Source organism: Bufo gargarizans, chromosome 1 (genome assembly GCF_014858855.1).
Source record: "Bufo gargarizans isolate SCDJY-AF-19 chromosome 1, ASM1485885v1, whole genome shotgun sequence".
Taxonomy (NCBI): domain Eukaryota; kingdom Metazoa; phylum Chordata; class Amphibia; order Anura; family Bufonidae; genus Bufo; species Bufo gargarizans.
In genome coordinates, this window is record NC_058080.1 from 27,500,395 (window position 1) to 27,520,056 (window position 19,662).

The 19,662-nt window shown below is 47.8% G+C and overlaps 1 protein-coding gene across 2 annotated transcripts in view; it reads right to left on the reverse strand.

Annotated features, from left to right (window-relative positions):
• The window catches only part of LOC122922062 (transcription factor COE1-like), an 81,316-nt gene extending 66,880 nt beyond the window's left edge, over window positions 1-14,436 (reverse strand). For both annotated transcript variants that reach the window (XM_044273600.1, XM_044272876.1), the window contains exon 1: window positions 14,195-14,436. In XM_044273600.1, the coding sequence (XP_044129535.1) occupies window positions 14,195-14,352 (158 nt within the window). In that variant the 5' untranslated portion in view covers window positions 14,353-14,436. The remainder of the gene's footprint in view (window positions 1-14,194) is intronic.
• Between the last annotated feature and the right edge of the window lie 5,226 nt (window positions 14,437-19,662).

Here is a 19,662-nt window from a genome sequence, read left to right on the forward strand (position 1 = left end):
TGTATTATACTCCAGAGCTGCACTCACTATTCTGCTGGTGCAGTCACTGTGTACATACATTACTTATCCTGTACTGATCCTGAGTTACATCCTGTATTATACTCCAGAGCTGCACTCACTATTCTGCTGGTGCAGTCACTGTGTACATACATTACTTATCCTGTACTGATCCTGAGTTACATCCTGTATTATACTCCAGAGCTGCACTCACTATTCTGCTGGTGCAGTCACTGTGTACATACATTACTTATCCTGTACTGATCCTGAGTTACATCCTGTATTATACTCCAGAGCTGCACTCACTATTCTGCTGGTGCAGTCACTGTGTACATACATTACTTATCCTGTACTGATCCTGAGTTACATCCTGTATTATACTCCAGAGCTGCACTCACTATTCTGCTGGTGCAGTCACTGTGTACATACATTACTTATCCTGTACTGATCCTGAGTTACATCCTGTATTATACTCCAGAGCTGCACTCACTATTCTGCTGGTGCAGTCACTGTGTACATACATTACTTATCCTGTACTGATCCTGAGTTACATCCTGTATTATACTCCAGAGCTGCACTCACTATTCTGCTGGTGCAGTCACTGTGTACATACATTACTTATCCTGTACTGATCCTGAGTTACATCCTGTATTATACTCCAGAGCTGCACTCACTATTCTGCTGGTGCAGTCACTGTGTACATACATTACTTATCCTGTACTGATCCTGAGTTACATCCTGTATTATACTCCAGAGCTGCACTCACTATTCTGCTGGTGCAGTCACTGTGTACATACATTACTTATCCTGTAATGATCCTGAGTTACATCCTGTATTATACTCCAGAGCTGCACTCACTATTCTGCTGGTGCAGTCACTGTGTACATACATTACTTATCCTGTACTGATCCTGAGTTACATCCTGTATTATACTCCAGAGCTGCACTCACTGTTCTGCTGGTGCAGTCACTGTGTACATACATTACTTATCCTGTACTGATCCTGAGTTACATCCTGTATTATACTCCAGAGCTGCACTCACTGTTCTGCTGGTGCAGTCACTGTGTACATACATTACTTATCCTGTACTGATCCTGAGTTACATCCTGTATTATACTCCAGAGCTGCACTCACTATTCTGCTGGTGCAGTCACTGTGTACATACATTACTTATCCTGTACTGATCCTGAGTTACATCCTGTATTATACTCCAGAGCTGCACTCACTATTCTGCTGGTGCAGTCACTGTGTACATACATTACTTATCCTGTACTGCTCCTGAGTTACATCCTGTATTATACCCCAGAGCTGCACTCACTATTCTGCTGGTGCAGTCACTGTGTACATACATTACTTATCCTGTACTGATCCTGAGTTACATCCTGTATTATACCCCAGAGCTGCACTCACTATTCTGCTGGTGCAGTCACTGTGTACATACATTACTTATCCTGTACTGATCCTGAGTTACATCCTGTATTATACTCCAGAGCTGCACTCACTATTCTGCTGGTGCAGTCACTGTGTACATACATTACTTATCCTGTACTGATCCTGAGTTACATCCTGTATTATACTCCAGAGCTGCACTCACTATTCTGCTGGTGCAGTCACTGTGTACATACATTACTTATCCTGTACTGATCCTGAGTTACATCCTGTATTATACTCCAGAGCTGCACTCACTATTCTGCTGGTGCAGTCACTGTGTACATACATTACTTATCCTGTACTGATCCTGAGTTACATCCTGTATTATACTCCAGAGCTGCACTCACTATTCTGCTGGTGCAGTCACTGTGTACATACATTACTTATCCTGTACTGATCCTGAGTTACATCCTGTATTATACTCCAGAGCTGCACTCACTATTCTGCTGGTGCAGTCACTGTGTACATACATTACTTATCCTGTACTGATCCTGAGTTACATCCTGTATTATACTCCAGAGCTGCACTCACTATTCTGCTGGTGCAGTCACTGTGTACATACATTACTTATCCTGTACTGATCCTGAGTTACATCCTGTATTATACTCCAGAGCTGCACTCACTATTCTGCTGGTGGCAGTCACTGTGTACATACATTACTTATCCTGTACTGATCCTGAGTTATATCCTGTATTATACTCCAGAGCTGCACTCACTATTCTGCTGGTGCAGTCACTGTGTACATACATTACTTATCCTGTACTGATCCTGAGTTACATCCTGTATTATACTCCAGAGCTGCACTCACTATTCTGCTGGTGCAGTCACTGTGTACATACATTACTTATCCTGTACTGATCCTGAGTTACATCCTGTATTATACTCCAGAGCTGCACTCACTATTCTGCTGGTGCAGTCACTGTGTACATACATTACTTATCCTGTACTGATCCTGAGTTACATCCTGTATTATACTCCAGAGCTGCACTCACTATTCTGCTGGTGCAGTCACTGTGTACATACATTACTTATCCTGTACTGATCCTGAGTTACATCCTGTATTATACTCCAGAGATGCACTCACTATTCTGCTGGTGCAGTCACTGTGTACATACATTACTTATCCTGTACTGATCCTGAGTTACATCCTGTATAATACTCCAGAGCTGCACTCACTATTCTGCTGGTGCAGTCACTGTGTACATACATTACTTATCCTGTACTGATCCTGAGTTACATGCTGTATTATACTCCAGAGCTGCACTCACTATTCTGCTTGTGCAGTTACTGTGTACAGTAACTGTTACTGTGCAGTTAGTAGCCCCTGTGCACGGCCTGTGGCCTCATGTGCAGAGAATTCCCGCCCCACGTCCTGCTCCGGAGGTCGGATACTACACAGCAGCACATTTCTCGTCTCTCCTTCGGGATTTTTACTTTTATCACAGATTTCTGATTTCTGCCAAAACCCAACGACATAAAATAATAAACTGCGCGATGAAATGCAGCAATGTGAACAGCTCCTGATGCAGAGGTTTGGGGCGGACGCCTGGTGTAGGCTCTGCTGGGACTCAGCACAGGATTGCCAGGTTCTGGGGCTCCCCCTGCAGGTTTACAGTGGAAGCGCAGCTCCACTGCTGCTGGAGTTCGGGTTCAGACTGAGGGGTTTTGGCACGGGTGTCAGCGCCAATTCCGTTTTCCGGCCAGCCGGCTCATGGTCCAGTGAATGGGGGCGAAATCAAAGGCGGAACCAATCATTCTAAATGAAGACGCGATCAAATCCATCATGTGAACTAAGCCTTATAAAAACACAGGCGGCGGAGGGTCGGTGGGGGGGGAAAACGAAAAAAATAACAAAACTGGAAAACTTGTGAGAAAACATAAAAACTGTAATAGTAGAAAAAGATACAAAATAATAAACAAGAACAGAAATAACGAATAATCCTCCGACATCTGGATTTCTTCTGGCCCCTGAGAACGTGGGGCCCCCGGCGCTGTAGGGTATGGACCTGACCAACCACTAGGGGCGCCACCGCACAGACCTGCGTCATGGAGATGATAACTATTAACCCCTTCCCTCATCCCAATCCTGCTCGTCACAAATTAACCCTTGATTTGCTCCCATGACACACGATTATACCGTCTCGCCTCCCAACGCAATTTTTAATTTTTTTTTATAGAAGTGAGATTAGCAGAGTCTGAGCCGGTCCTGGTTTCCGGTCCGTGTTTACCACACAGGCAGATCATGTGACTGCTATGGGGCCCTTGGAGACTTGGGGCCTTAGTCTGGGTGCAATATTCTATCCAGAACTCCGCTCTCCAGAGGAATAGGCCCAAGGGTCAATGAGGGGTCATTTACTGTAAAACGGATTCCAGCCTCTTCAGACCTGGATGGAAAACCCCAGCAGCATTATGCGGGGCCCGGTTTTATCTTAGCTGTGGGGCCCCACTGCCTCCTCTTGGCCCATCCATTTCAGAGGTGAGCAGCAGGACCCAACAAGTAAGACATTTCTACAGAGAGGTTTGAGAGGTCAGAGAGAAGCCCCGGGTTAGGTCACCCCCATAGATCCGTCCACTCAGCCAGGACAGTGGGGCTGCACATGAGGACATGTCGCAGAGCTGCTCTGTGAGCACAAACCAGTAACCAGACCAGTAGAAACCACTAATCCATTGGGAAGGACCAGGAGGATAGAACCAGGTTACCAATCCATGGGAAGGATGGACCAGGAGGAGGATAGAACCAGGTCCCCAATCTATGGAAAGGACCAGGATGAGGATAGAACCAGGTCACCAATCCATGGGAAGGACCAGGAGGAGGATAGAACCAGGTCACCAATCCATGGGAAGGACCAGGAGGAGGATAGAACCAGGTCACCAATCCATGGAAAGGACCAGGAGGATAGAACCAGGGTACCAATCCTTGGGAAGGACCAGGAGGAGGATAGAACCAAGTCCCCAATCTATGGAAAGGACCAGGATGAGGATAGAACCAGGTCACCAATCCATGGGAAGGACCAGGAGGAGGATAGAACCAGGTCACCAATCCATGGGAAGGACCAGGAGGTTAGAACCAGGGTACCAATCCTTGGGAAGGACCAGGAGGAGGATAGAACCAGGTCCCCAATCTATGGGAAGGATCAGGAGGAGGATAGAACCAGGTCACCAACCCATGGGAAGGACCAGGAGGAGGATAGAACCAGGTCACCAATCCATGGGAAGGATGGACCAGGAGGAGGATAGAACCAGGTCACCAATCCATGGAAAGGATCAGGAGGAGGATAGAACCAGGTCACCAATCCATGGGAAGGACCAAGAGGAGGATAGAACCAGGTCACCAATCCATTGGAAGGACCAAGAGGAGGATAGAACCGGTACTAATGGAGAGGAATGTTCCTCACACTTCTCATGGCCGGTTTACAGAAAGAAATGAATATATCTCTATAAAAAACAACAACAACTAATCCGAACCTCAACCTCTGCAGATTACCCAAAATTGTTAGTTATGGACGTGTGAAAAAATCCATTATTTTTAGATAATAAAAATATTTACCAAATTCCAAATTGATCGGTTTGATTTTTGATTTTTTAATTTTTTTTATTTCTATTTTAAAGTCTTGCCACTATCTGTAATATTGTAGATATTCTCTGGGAATCTATGAGATGTACTGCAGATATAAAAAAAAACAAAAAATGTGCAGAAATATTTTCGCTTTGCTTAAAAAGGTCAAAGAAACTAACCAGAGAAGCAAATTTCACAAAGTTTTATTAATTTTTATTTATTTTTTTACTATTGCATTATTTAATAATTAATATTTATTTTTTCATAATTTTTTATATTTTACTATTATTTTTTATCATCTACTTGCATTGTTTTTTTTTTACTACATTTTAATATTTTACTACTGATGTGTTAACTTATTACCTCTTCTTTCTACTTTTTTACTTTAACATTTTGCTATTGTGTTATTGTCTTTACTTATATTTTTACCATGTTTTATTATTTTACTATTACATTTTATTATTATTCTTTTCCACTGCTTTTACTATTTTTTACTGTTTTATTATTTTACTATGATGTTTTTATTATTATCCTGTCTTTTACATTTTAGGTTTATATTTTAGGATGATCGTGTTTCACGGTTTTTACAATTCTTTTTGTGAATTATTGCTTTCGTTATGTCTAACCTTTTATATTTTTAGATATTTTTAAGAACTACCGTAGAAATATTATTGAATTTCTTTTATTGCTCGAATTTCACGATAGCGTCTGCTGATGACAAATTCATTCAACGGAATTTAATCAAATCTAAAAATCCAAATATTGATGAATTGCATCAGAGTTAGAAACAAATCGGAATCAGGAAATTCCAAAGGCGAGGACAAGTTCAGCGATACCTCGGAAATGACCGATGGAAGTGTTTGGTCCAGGCAGATGTTCCTGAGATCATCCCCCCCCCCATACGGCGAGTCCTCCGGCAGGCGGAGATGCAGCATGGCTTCCTGAGGTCCTAATGAAGGGAGCACTGGACGCACAACCGCCCTGATTAAGTCCTGTTTATTTGCTTTGGGCTAATTATTAAAGTCTGTTTATTGTAAAATGTGTCAATCTCCAAATAATAAAAAGATGGCGGCTGGATATCATCTGCACATGTCGTGCACTCGGCAGGCCCCGGCAATTACACCACAATTAATGAGAAAATGAAAATAGCCAGATGGTGGAGATGTCATCATCACCGGCAGAAAAAAACATTCACAAGATGCCAACACAATCAGTCAGAGAAGGCATCCACCGCACAAGACAAGATGTCACCCGCTCAGGCCGGGCCACAACACCAAGAAAAAAACAGAGCAAAAACAGGATAAATCGTTGGAAGACAATTTAAAGTAGTAATACGGAATGTAACAATTATCGAGAGAAAAATAAACAATAAAAAATAAAATATTTCGTAATTAGAATAAACTGTTAAAAATAGTCTAAAAAACAATAGTAAAAGAAAGATGATGATAATTAACAAAAATATAAAATATAAAGAAAAGTCATTAATAGTAAATAAAATAATTTAGAAAAAATAAATACTGGTAAAATAATAATAATAATAATAATAATAATATAATCTATGTTAAATATTAATAAACAGTAATTAATATATTTTTAAGGGTTTACAGCTTAGAGTTAATAACGATAATAATAATAATAATAATAATAATAGACGTCATACAAATATATTCATTACTATGTATTAATATTTAACATAATACATTATATATTAGTATTATTATTACGTAAATATTATATTATTTTGATTATTATTACCATTATTATTACTTTTATGATGTAAATATTATTAGATTGATCTTTATTACTAGAGATGAGCTAATTTCAGATTGTGAAATTCGTTCACACTTCGTTTGTCGGTAAAAGGTGAAATGCGTTGTGGATTTTTATTACCACGGACCATAACGCGATTCTAGGACGGAATGCATATTCATGCCGTCATAATAGAAGTCTAATCACGTTGTTTGATCCCCTTTTCGGTAGGGTTATTACTCGTGTCGCCAGGATGTCTTTCTTTGGTCGCTCTCGCACATCCTTTCACTATTTAAGTGAAAATTCTATAAATATTTTGCGGTTTTGTCGTCCATCAGGAAGATAAGGACGCAATTCTGAAGGAAATACAACACAAACACGACACCCGGCAAGTGCGGAGGCCTCCAAATCAGCACAACTTCTTTCTACCACAAGTTTCTGTTAATCTAGAAGCCAAAACCTGTTCTAGTAAAAAGCTGTAAAACTAAATGTAAATAACCAGAATCTGCGAATGAACGGGGATGGACAACAGATGATAATAATAAAGCGATACAAGGTTTCGGGCCCCGCAGCAGATGCTCTCCAGCAGGTTCTCCAACCTGGCTCCTCTATGAAAATCACTGCTCTGATACATGACAGCTACTACCATCTATTTACACCATAGAGACACCGGACTGTCTACCCACAACCATTGCTGGGGAGGGTATCTGTGATAGTCTGGGATCAGTGTCAGTAGGACATGTCCTGAGATTGTCCTGGATTGGTGTCAGCGGGACATGTCCTGTAATAGTCCTGGATCAGTGTCAGTAGGACATGTCCTGTGATAGTCCTGGCTCAGTGTTAGCAGGACATGTCCTGAGATTGTCCTAGATCAGTGTCAGTAGGACATGTCCTGAGATAGTCCTAGATCAGTGTCAGTAGGACATGTCCTGTGATAGTCCTGGATCAGTGTCAGCAGGAAATGTCCTGAGATTGTCCTGGATCAGTGTCAGCAGGACATGTCCTGAGATTGTCCAGGATCAGTGTCAGCAGGACATGTCCTGTGATAGTCCTGGATCAGTGTCAGTAGGACATGTCCTGAGATTGTCCTGGATTGGTGTCAGCAGGACATGTCCTGTGATAGTCCTGGATCAGTGTCAGCAGGACATGTCCTGAGATTGTCCAGGATCAGTGTCAGCAGGACATGTCCTGTGATAGTCCTGGATCAGTGTCAGCAGGACATGTCCTGAGATTGTCCTAAATCAGTGTCAGTAGGACATTTCCTGTGATAGTCCTGGATCAGTGTCAGTAGGACATGTCTTGTGATGGGCCTGGATCAGTGTCAGCAGGAAATGTCCTGAGATTGTCCTGGATCAGTGTCAGCAGGACATGTCCTGTGATGGTCCTGGATCAGTGTCAGCAGGACATGTCCTGAGATTGTCCTGGATAAGTGTCAGAAGGACATGTCCTGTGATGGTCCTGGATCAGTGTCAGTAGGACATGTCTTGTGATGGGCCTGGATCAGTGTCAGAAGGACATATCCTGTGATGGTCCTGGAACAGTGTCAGTAAGACATGTCTTGTGGTGGGCCTGGATCAGTGTCAGTAGGATATGTTCTGTAATGGTCCTGGATCAGTGTCAGTAGGACATGTCCTGTGATGGTCCTCGATCAGTGTCAGAAGGTCATGTCCTGTGATAGCCTTGGGCCAGTGTCAGAAGGACATGTCCTGAGATAGTCCTGGATCATGGTGTTAGTAGGACATGTGCTGAGATATTCCTGGTACAGTATTAGTAAGAAGCATAATGTGAAAGTCCTGGATCTTGTCAGTGGTTCACATCCTGCAGTCAGACACCAGTAAATGATATGACTGTAATAGTCCTTGGTCAGTAAGAATGGGACATGTCCCATAGATCAGCATAGTACTTGTTAACATTCACAGTCCATGGGGTACCAGAACAACTCGTAGGATGGTAATCCAGGCTCAGCAGGAAATTCTTATAACAGTCCTAGATGAGTAGAACACTTCTTGTGAGAATTCTGGACCAATGTCTTGTGACAATCCTGATATAGCAAACCATGTCCTGGACCAGCCTTCACCAGCGAGGTATCTCCCATGATAAGCCTTGATTACTAGGGCATTCGGAGTATGAAAATCCTGGGTCACTGGGACTGTGATAATCTCAAAATAGGCAGTACAGGTTCTGAAATAATCCTACGGTAGGTCACAGTAGAACCAAGTTCAACAGTGCTGGGCCAGTGTCAGCAGGACATGTCCTGTGATGGTCCTGGATAAGTGTCAGAATGATATGTCCTTTGAAGGTCCTGGATTAGTGTCAGTATGACATGTCCTTTGAAGGTCCTGGATCAATGTCAGGACACATTTTGTGATGGTCCTGTTCAATGTTATTAGGAAATGTTCTCTGATAGTGCTGGATCAATGTCCTGGATCAGTGCCAGTAGGACATCACCTGAGATGGTCCTTTAGTAGGACATGTCCTGTGAGGATTCTGGGTCAATGTCAATAGTGTCACTGTGACATGCCCTAAGAAGATCCTGGATCAGTATCGGTAGGACACATCTTGTGATGGTCCTGGGTCAGTGTTATTACGAAATGGTCTATTATTGTCCTGGATGAGTGGCAGTAGGACATGTCCTCCGATAGTCCTGGGTCAGTGTCAGTACGACATGTCCTAACATGGTCCCTGGTCAGTGTTATTAGGACATGTCCTGTGATAGTCCTGGGTCAGTGTCAGTAGGACATGTCCTGTAATAGTCCTGGGTCAGGGTCAGTAGGACATGTCCTGTGATAGTCCTGGGTCAGGGTCAGTAGGACATGTCCTGTGATAGTCCTGGGTCAGGGTCAGTAGGACATGTCCTGTGATAGTCCTGGGTCAGGGTCAGTAGGACATGTCCTGTGATAGTCCTGGGTCAGTGTCCGTAGGACATGTCCTGTGATAGTCCTGGGTCAGTGTCCGTAGGACATGTCCTGTGATAGTCCTGGGTCAGTGTCAGTAGGACATGTCCTGTGATAGTCCTGGGTCAGTGTCAGTAGGACATGTCCTGTGATAGTCCTGGGTCAGTGTCAGTAGGACATGTCCTGTGATAGTCCTGGGTCAGTGTCAGTAGGACATGTCCTGTGATAGTCCTGGGTCAGTGTCAGTAGGACATGTCCTGTGATAGTCCTGGGTCAGTGTCAGTAGGACATGTCCTGTGATAGTCCTGGGTCAGTGTCAGTAGGACATGTCCTGTGATAGTCCTGGGTCAGTGTCAGTAGGACATGTCCTGTGATAGTCCTGGGTCAGTGTTAGTAGGACATGTCCTGTGATAGTCCAGGTTCAGTGTCAGTAGGACATGACCTGTGATAGTCCTGGGTCAGTGTCAGTAGGACATGTCCTGTGATAGTCCTGGGTCAGTGTCAGTAGGACATGTCCTGTGATAGTCCTGGGTCAGTGTCAGTAGGACATGTCCTGTGATAGTCCTGGGTCAGTGTCAGTAGGACATGACCTGTGATAGTCCTGGGTCAGTAGGACATGTCCTGTGATAGTCCTGGGTCAGTGTCAGTAGGACATGTCCTGTGATAGTCCTGGGTCAGTGTCAGTAGGACATGACCTGTGATAGTCCTGGGTCAGTGTCAGTAGGACATGACCTGTGATAGTCCTGGGTCAGTGTTAGTAGGACATGTCCTAACATGGTCCCTGGTCAGTGTCAGTAGGACATGTCCTGTGATAGTCCTGGGTCAGTGTTAGTAGGACATGTCCTGTGATAGTCCTGGGTCAGTGTCAGTAGGACATGTCCTGTGATAGTCCTGGGTCAGTGTTAGTAGGACATGTCCTGTGATAGTCCTGGGTCAGTGTCAGTAGGACATGTCCTGTGATAGTCCTGGGTCAGTGTTAGTAGGACATGACCTGAGATGGTCCTGGTGTGGTTGCTGTGTGAGAGGGGGAGTATGAAGAGTTGGAGTAAACGGTGCAGTCAGTGTTGATAGGTGTGAGTGGATTAGAGTGCAGCTCTAGGTGTGAATGGGGCAGGGTACAGCTCTAGGTGTGAGGGGAGCAGGGTACAGCTCTAGGTGTGAGTGGAGCAGGGTACAGCTCTAGGTGTGAGTGGAGCAGGGTACAGCTCTAGGTGTGAATGGAGCAGGGTACAGCTCTAGGTGTGAGTGGAGCAGGGTACAGCTCTAGGTGTGAGTGGAGCAGGGTAAAGCTCTAGGTGTGAGTGGAGCAGGGTACAGCTCTAGGTGTGAGTGGAGCAGGGTACAGCTCTAGGTGTGAGTGGAGCAGGGTACAGCTCTAGGTGTGAGTAGAGCAGGGTACAGCTCTAGGTGTGAGTAGAGCAGGGTACAGCTCTAGGAGTGAGTTGAGCAGGGTACAGATCTAGGTGTGAGTGGAGCATGTTACAGCTCTAGGTGTGATGGGAGCATGGAATATTACTGGGTGTTTGATTGCACAACGTAGTTTGTATTATTGGATGACAATGGAACACGGTGCAGCTCTAGGTGTGAGTAGAGCAGAGTACAACCCAGGGTGTAAGGTTGTTCACAGTACATCATCCACTGACAGTCAGTGTTGTTAGGAGTGGAGTGCTGCTTCAGGTGGAAGTGAAGTGCAGTACCATCCACAGGGACTAGAGTACAGTGCAGCTCTGGGAGTGACTACAGTATAGTATAGGTTTGTATAGCTTCAAGAGTGACTAGAGAATGGCCTCAACTGTTAGAGTGCACAGTGAAGCCATTGCAGTTTGAAGTGAGGGAAGTAGACAACAGCTTTGGGTGTGAATAGAGTGCAGATGTCTGGGTGCAAAATGCATAGTGTTGCTAGTTATGAGTAGTGTATATCTTTGGAGGTGAATAGAGCACATTCTCGGGTGTCATAGTGCACAATGCAGTCATTGTATGTAGAGGACAGATTTGGGTGTGAGTAGAGTACAGTCTTGGTTGTCAGGGTGCAGTCAGTGTATATACAGTAAATCTTTGGGGGTGAGTAGAGCACAGTCACTGGTATCGGGGTGCTGTCAGTGTATTGAGAGCATAGCTCTAGGGGTGAGTAGAGCACAGTCCTGGGTGGTCAGGGTGCAGTCAGTGTATGTAGAGGACAGCTTTAGGGGTGAGTAGAGCACAGTTCATGGTGTCGGGGTGCAGTTAGTGTATGCAGAGGACAGCTTTAGGGGTGAGTAGAGTACAGTCCCAGGTGGTCGGGGTGCACAGTGCAGTCAGTGTAGGTAAAGGACAGATTTGGGGGTGAGTAGAGTACAGTCCTGGCAGTCAGTGTACATACAGTAAATCTTTGGGAGTGAATAGAGTAAAGTTCATGGTGTCGGTGCAAACAGTGTATGTAGAGGACAGCTTTAGGGGTGTGTAGAGTACAGTCCCGGGTGGTTGGGGTACACAGTACAGTCAGTGTATGTAGAGGACAGCTTTGGGGGTGAGTAGAGTAGAGTCCAGGTGGTCGGGGTGCACAGTGCAGTCAGTGTAGGTAAAGGACAGATTTAAGGGTGAGTAGAGTACAGTCCTGGCAGTCAGTGTATATACAGTAAATCTTTGGGGTGAATAGAGTACAGTTCATGGTGTCGGGTGCAGTCAGTGTATGTAGAGGACTGCTTTAGGGGTGAGCAGAGTACAGTCCCAGATCGTTGGCGGGCACAGTGTAGTCAGTGTATATACAGTAAATCTTTGGGGGTGAATAGAGCACAGTCCTGGGTGTCGGGATGCAGTTTGTGTATATAGAGAACAGCTTTAGGGGTGAGAACAGTACAGTCCCATTTGTCGGAGTGCACAGTGCAGTCAGTGTATGTAGAAGACAGCTTTTGGGGTGAGTAGAGTACAGTCATTGTATATACAGTAAATCTTTGGCTGTGAGTAGAGTACAGTCCTGGGTGTCCAGGTGCAGTCAGTGTATATACAGTAAATCTTTGAGGGTGAGTAGAGCACAGTCCCGGGTGTCCAGGTGCAGTCAGTGTATATACAGTAAATCTTTGGGGGTGAGTAGAGCACAGTCCTGGGTGTCCAGGTGCAGTCAGTGTCTATACAGTAAATCTTTGGGGGTGAGTAGAGCACAGTCCCGGGTGTCCAGGTGCAGTCAGTGTCTATACAGTAAATCTTTGAGGGTGAGTAGAGCACAGTCCCGGGTGTCCAGGTGCAGTCAGTGTATATACAGTAAATCTTTGGGGGTGAGTAGAGCACAGTCCCGGGTGTCCAGGTGCAGTCAGTGTCTATACAGTAAATCTTTGGGTGTGAATAGAGCACAGTCCCGGGTGTCAGGATGCAGTTTGTGTATGTAGAGAACAGCTTTAGGGGTGAGAACAGTACAGTCCCATTTGTCGCAGTGCACAGTGCAGTCAGTGTATGTAGAAGACAGCTTTTGGGGTGAGTAGAGTACAGTCATTGTATATACAGTAAATATTTGGCTGTGAGTAGAGTACAGTCCCGGGGTCCAGGTGCAGTCAGTGTATATACATACAGTAAATCTTTGGGGGTGAGTAGAGCACAGTCTCGTGTGTCCAGGTGCAGTCAGTGTCTATACAGTAAATCTTTGGGGGTGAGTAGAGCACAGTCCTGTGTGTCCAGGTTTAGTGAGTGTATATACAGTAAATCTTTGGCTGTGAGTAGAGCACAGCTGACGGTGTTGGTGCAGTTATTGTATATACAGTAAATCTTTGGCTGTGAGTAGAGTTCAGTCCCGGGGCAGTCAGTGTATCTAGAGGACAGATTTAGGGGTGAGTAGAGCACAGTCCCAGGTGTTGGATGCAGTCAGTGTATGTAGAGAACAGCTTTAGGGGTGAGAACAGTACAGTCCCATTTGTCGGAGTGCACAGTGCAGTCAGTGTATGTAGAAGACAGCTTTTGGGGTGAGTAGTCATTGTATATACAGTAAATCTTTGGCTGTGAGTAGAGTACAGTCCCCAATGTCAGACGCAGTCAGTGTATATACAGTAAATATTTTGGGGTGAGTAGAGTACAGTCCCGTCTGTCTGGGTGCAGTCAGTGTATGTAGAGGACAGCTCTGGAAGGGAGTAGAGTACAGTCCTGTCTGTCTGGGTGCAGTCAGTGTATGAAGAGGACAGCTCTGGAAGGGAGTAGAGTACAGTCCCGTCTGTCTGGGTGCAGTCAGTGTATGTAGAGGACAGCTCTGGGGGTGAGTAGAGTAAAGTCCCGGGTGTCGGGTGCAGTCAGTGCATATACAGTAAATCTTTGGCTGTGAGTAGAGTACAGTCCCGGGTGTCGGGTGCAGTCAGTGTATGTACAGTAAATCTTTGGCTGTGAGTAGAGTACAGTCCCGGGTGTCGGGTGCAGTCAGTGTATGTACAGTAAATCTTTGGCTGTGAGTAGAGTACAGTCCCGGGTGTCGGGTGCAGTCAGTGTATGTAGGGGACAGCTCTGGGGGTGAGTAGAGTAAAGTCCCGGGTGTCGGGTGCAGTCAGTGTATGTACAGTAAATCTTTGGCTGTGAGTAGAGCACACGGTGTCACTTTCGGGCGCCCCCTTACCTTTGCGCGGCGGTGCCGGAGTCCAGGATCCCGGGGCTCTGCATCCAGGCTCGCACCGTGTTCAGACCGGCCGGCAGCGGTTCCTCCTTCATGCTGAGCGCCGCCCGGGACAGCGGCTCCTGCAGGGAGAACATCAGCAGTCCGGGCACCGGGACCATCCGCTCCGCAGCCGCCGCTCTCTGCACTGAGGCTGCACCGAGCTCCGGGCTGAGGCTGCGGGCGGAGGATCCCGGGGGAGCGGCTGCTGCCTCCTCCTGCTGCTGCTCACTGCTCCTCCCAGCCCGGAGCCCGCCTGGTGAGCGCCCCCACTACCCACTACTACCTGCAGCCCGACTCCCACTACCTACACTCCAGGACCTACCTACTGCCTGCTCCCCATCACCCCCTACCGCCTGGTGAGCGCCCCCACTACTACCTGCACTCCAGTATCTACCTACCGCCTGCTCCCCCTTATCTCCTACTGCCTGCTCCCCATCACCCCCTACTGCCTGCTCCCCATCACCCCCTACTACCTGCTCCCCATCACCCCCTACCGCCTGCTCCCCATCACCCCCTACCGCCTGCTCCCCATCACCCCCTACCGCCTGCTCCCCATCACCCCCTACCGCCTGCTCCCCCTTATCTCCTACCACCTGCTCCCCCTTATCTCCTACTACCTGCTCCCCATCACCCCCTACCGCCTGCTCCCCCTTATCTCCTACTACCTGCTCCCCATCACCCCCTACCGCCTGCTCCCCCTTATCTCCTACTACCTGCTCCCCCTTATCTCCTACTACCTGCTCCCCATCACCCCCTACCGCCTGCTCCCCCTTATCTCCTACTACCTGCTCCCCATCACCCCCTACTACCTGCTCCCCATCACCCCCTACCGCCTGCTCCCCATCACCCCCTACTGCCTGCTCCCCATCACCCCCTACTGCCTGCTCCCCCTTATCTCCTACCACCTGCTCCCCATCACCCCCTACTACCTGCTCCCCATCACCTACTACTGCCTGCTCCCCATCACCTACTACTGCCTGCTCCCCATCACCTCTTACTACCTTCTTTCTATTTACTGCTCCACATCCCCTCCTAGTACCTGCTTCCCCTTATTTCCTACTACCTGGTCCCTTTATATCCTACTTCCTTCTCTCCCCATCACCCCCTACCACCTGCTCCCCATCACCCACTACTTCCTGCTCCCCATCACCCCAACTACCTGCTCCCCATCACCTCCTACTACCTTCTTCCTATTTACTGCTCCCCATCACCTCCCACTACCTGCTCCCCATCACCTCCTACTACCTTCTTCCTATATACTGCTCCCCATCACCTCCTAGTACCTGCTTCCCCTTATTTCCTACTACCTGGTCCCTTTATCTCCCACTTCCTTCTCTCCCCATCACCTCCTTGTTCCTGCTCCCCCTTACCTCCTACTACCTGCTCCCCCTTATTTCCTACTACCTACTCACCATCACCTCCTACTTCCTGCTCTCCCTTATTTCTTACTACCTGGTCCCCCCTTATCTCCCACTTCCTTCTCTCCCCATTATCTCCTACTACCTGCTCCCCATCACCTCCTACTACCTGTATCCCCTTATCTCCCACTCCCTGCTCCCCATCACCTTCTTTTTCTTGCTCCGCCTTATCTTTCACTGCCTGCTCCCTATCACCTCCTATTTCCTGCTCCCCATCACCTCCTATTTCCTGCTCCCCATCACCTTCTACTACCTGCTCCCCCTTATTTACTACTACCTACTACCTGCTCCCCATCACCTCCTACTACCTGTATCCCCTTATCTCCCACTCCCTGCTCCCCATCACCTTCTTTTTCTTGCTCCGCCTTATCTTTCACTGCCTGCTCCCCATCACCTCCTATTTCCTGCTCCCCATCACCTCCTATTTCCTGCTCCCCATCACCTTCTACTACCTGCTCCCCCTTATTTACTACTACCTACTACCTGCTCCCCATCACTTCCTACTACCTGTATCCCCTTTTCTCCCACTCCCTGCTCCCCATCACCTCCTATTTCCTGCTCCCCATCACCTCCTATTTCCTGCTCCCCATCACCTTCTACTACCTGCTCCCCCTTATTTACTACTACCTACTACCTGCTCCCCATCACCTCCTACTACCTGTATCCCCTTTTCTCCCACTCCCTGCTCCCCATCACCTTCTTTTTCTTGCTCTGCCTTATCTTTCACTGCCTGCTCCCTATCACCTCCTATTTCCTGCTCCCCATCACCTTCTACTACCTGCTCCCCCTTATTTACTACTACCTACTACCTGCTCCCCACCACCCCCTACTACTTGCTCCCCATCACCTCCTACTTCCTGCTCCCCATCACCCCCCACTACCTGCTCCCCATCACCTCCCACTACCTGCTCTTATCACCTCCCACTCCCTGCTCCCCATCACCTCTTACTCCCTGCTCCCCATCACCTCTTACTCCCTGCTCCCCATCACCTCTTACTCCCTGCTCCCCATCACCTCTTACTCCCTGCTCCCCATCACCTCTTACTCCCTGCTCCCCATCACCTCTTACTCCCTGCTCCCCATCACCTCTTACTCCCTGCTCTCCATCACCTCTTACTCCCTGCTCTCCATCACCTCTTACTCCCTGTTCCCCATCACCTCTTACTCCCTGCTCCCCATCACCTCCTATTTCCTGCTCCCCATCACCTCCTATTTCCTGCTCTCCATCACCTCTTACTCCCTGCTCCCCATCACCTCCTATTTCCTGCTCCCCATCACCTCCTATTTCCTGCTCTCCATCACCTCCTATTTCCTGCTCTCCATCACCTCCTATTTCCTGCTCTCCATCACCTCCCACTACCTGCTCCCCATCACCTCCTACTACCTTCTTCCTATATACTGCTCCCCATCACCTCCTAGTACCTGCTTCCCCTTATTTCCTACTACCTGGTCCCTTTATCTCCCACTTCCTTCTCTCCCCATCACCTCCTTGTTCCTGCTCCCCCTTACCTCCTACTACCTGCTCCCCCTTATTTCCTACTACCTACTCACCATCACCTCCTACTTCCTGCTCTCCCTTATTTCTTACTACCTGGTCCCCCCTTATCTCCCACTTCCTTCTCTCCCCATTATCTCCTACTACCTGCTCCCCATCACCTCCTACTACCTGTATCCCCTTATCTCCCACTCCCTGCTCCCCATCACCTTCTTTTTCTTGCTCCGCCTTATCTTTCACTGCCTGCTCCCTATCACCTCCTATTTCCTGCTCCCCATCACCTCCTATTTCCTGCTCCCCATCACCTTCTACTACCTGCTCCCCCTTATTTACTACTACCTACTACCTGCTCCCCATCACCTCCTACTACCTGTATCCCCTTATCTCCCACTCCCTGCTCCCCATCACCTTCTTTTTCTTGCTCCGCCTTATCTTTCACTGCCTGCTCCCCATCACCTCCTATTTCCTGCTCCCCATCACCTCCTATTTCCTGCTCCCCATCACCTTCTACTACCTGCTCCCCCTTATTTACTACTACCTACTACCTGCTCCCCATCACTTCCTACTACCTGTATCCCCTTTTCTCCCACTCCCTGCTCCCCATCACCTCCTATTTCCTGCTCCCCATCACCTCCTATTTCCTGCTCCCCATCACCTTCTACTACCTGCTCCCCCTTATTTACTACTACCTACTACCTGCTCCCCATCACCTCCTACTACCTGTATCCCCTTTTCTCCCACTCCCTGCTCCCCATCACCTTCTTTTTCTTGCTCTGCCTTATCTTTCACTGCCTGCTCCCTATCACCTCCTATTTCCTGCTCCCCATCACCTTCTACTACCTGCTCCCCCTTATTTACTACTACCTACTACCTGCTCCCCACCACCCCCTACTACTTGCTCCCCATCACCTCCTACTTCCTGCTCCCCATCACCCCCCACTACCTGCTCCCCATCACCTCCCACTACCTGCTCTTATCACCTCCACTCCTGCTCCCATCACCTACTCCCTGCTCCCCATCACCTCTTACTCCCTGCTCCCCATCACCTCTTACTCCCTGCTCCCCATCACCTCTTACTCCCTGCTCCCCATCACCTCTTACTCCCTGCTCCCCATCACCTCTTACTCCCTGCTCCCCATCACCTCTTACTCCCTGCTCTCCATCACCTCTTACTCCCTGCTCTCCATCACCTCTTACTCCCTGCTCCCCATCACCTCTTACTCCCTGCTCCCCATCACCTCCTATTTCCTGCTCCCCATCACCTCCTATTTCCTGCTCTCCATCACCTCCTATTTCCTGCTCCCCATCACCTCCTATTTCCTGCTCCCCATCACCTCCTATTTCCTGCTCTCCATCACCTCCTATTTCCTGCTCTCCATCACCTCCTATTTCCTGCTCTCCATCACCTCCTATTTCCTGCTCTCCATCACCTCCTATTTCCTGCTCCCCATCACCTCCTATTTCCTGCTCTCCATCACCTCCTACCACCTGCTCCCCCTTATTTTCTACTCACTGCTCCCCCCTTATCTCCCACTTCCTTTTCTCCCCATCACCTCCTACCTGCTCCTCGTCCCTGGGCAGAGGGTCTAGCCTCAGGACATGCATTCATGGTTATTTCCCCCCATTTCTAACCAGCATTTCTATTCTCGGTGGACTGGTATGCGTTTGGACACCACTGGACACTTTTCTGGGACCTTAATATTCCTTACCTTTCAACCCATTATATAGAATCATATCCAAAATTGCTGGATTTTGATGTCCATCACCTCCTACTACCTGCCCCCCCCTTATTTTCTACTCACTGCTCCCCCCTTATCTCCCACTTCCTTTTCTCCCCATCACCTCCTACCTGCTCCTCCTTATCTCCTACTTCCTGCTGTCCATCACCCCTACTACCTGCTCCCCATCACCTCCTACTTCCTGCTCCCCATCACCCCCTACTTCCTTGTCCCCTCTACTACCTGCACCCTATTAGGATGAGTAAGGGTCCTTACCCTAGGGGCTGTAGGCAGTGGCGGCACCCACATCACCACCTGCCTTTACTATCTACATTATGTGTTCTGTTTTGCTCCCCATGGAGGACGGGCTGTCTGGATCAGGAAGGGTTAACAGTGAAACTGAGACTTAGCTGCGATTTGACGTCCCGAAGAGAGAGGAGCCTGAAGACTTGTCCCCATCACACCTAAAAGCCTCTTCACAGTAAATGAAGCCATTCACACTGCGTAATTTACAGCCTATTGGGTCTTGTTCTGTGGGTCTGTCCTGATATCCATATTGGTAGCGGGGCCATGAGTGCAGCACCTTCCGAGACCTACCTCCGGCCCCCTACTCTTTGGTGCGTCCAGCAGGCTGAGCGGAAGCGGAGTGCCCCTTGAGGCACCAGACTGACACTGCCTATAATTATCCCTAATGGGGGCAATCAGGAGTGTTCTGATGTGAAGTCAGTGCCTGAAACTGCACAGTCGTGTGGCCTAACTTCACCGAACACTAGCCCTTAAAAACTGAGGACACTCCGA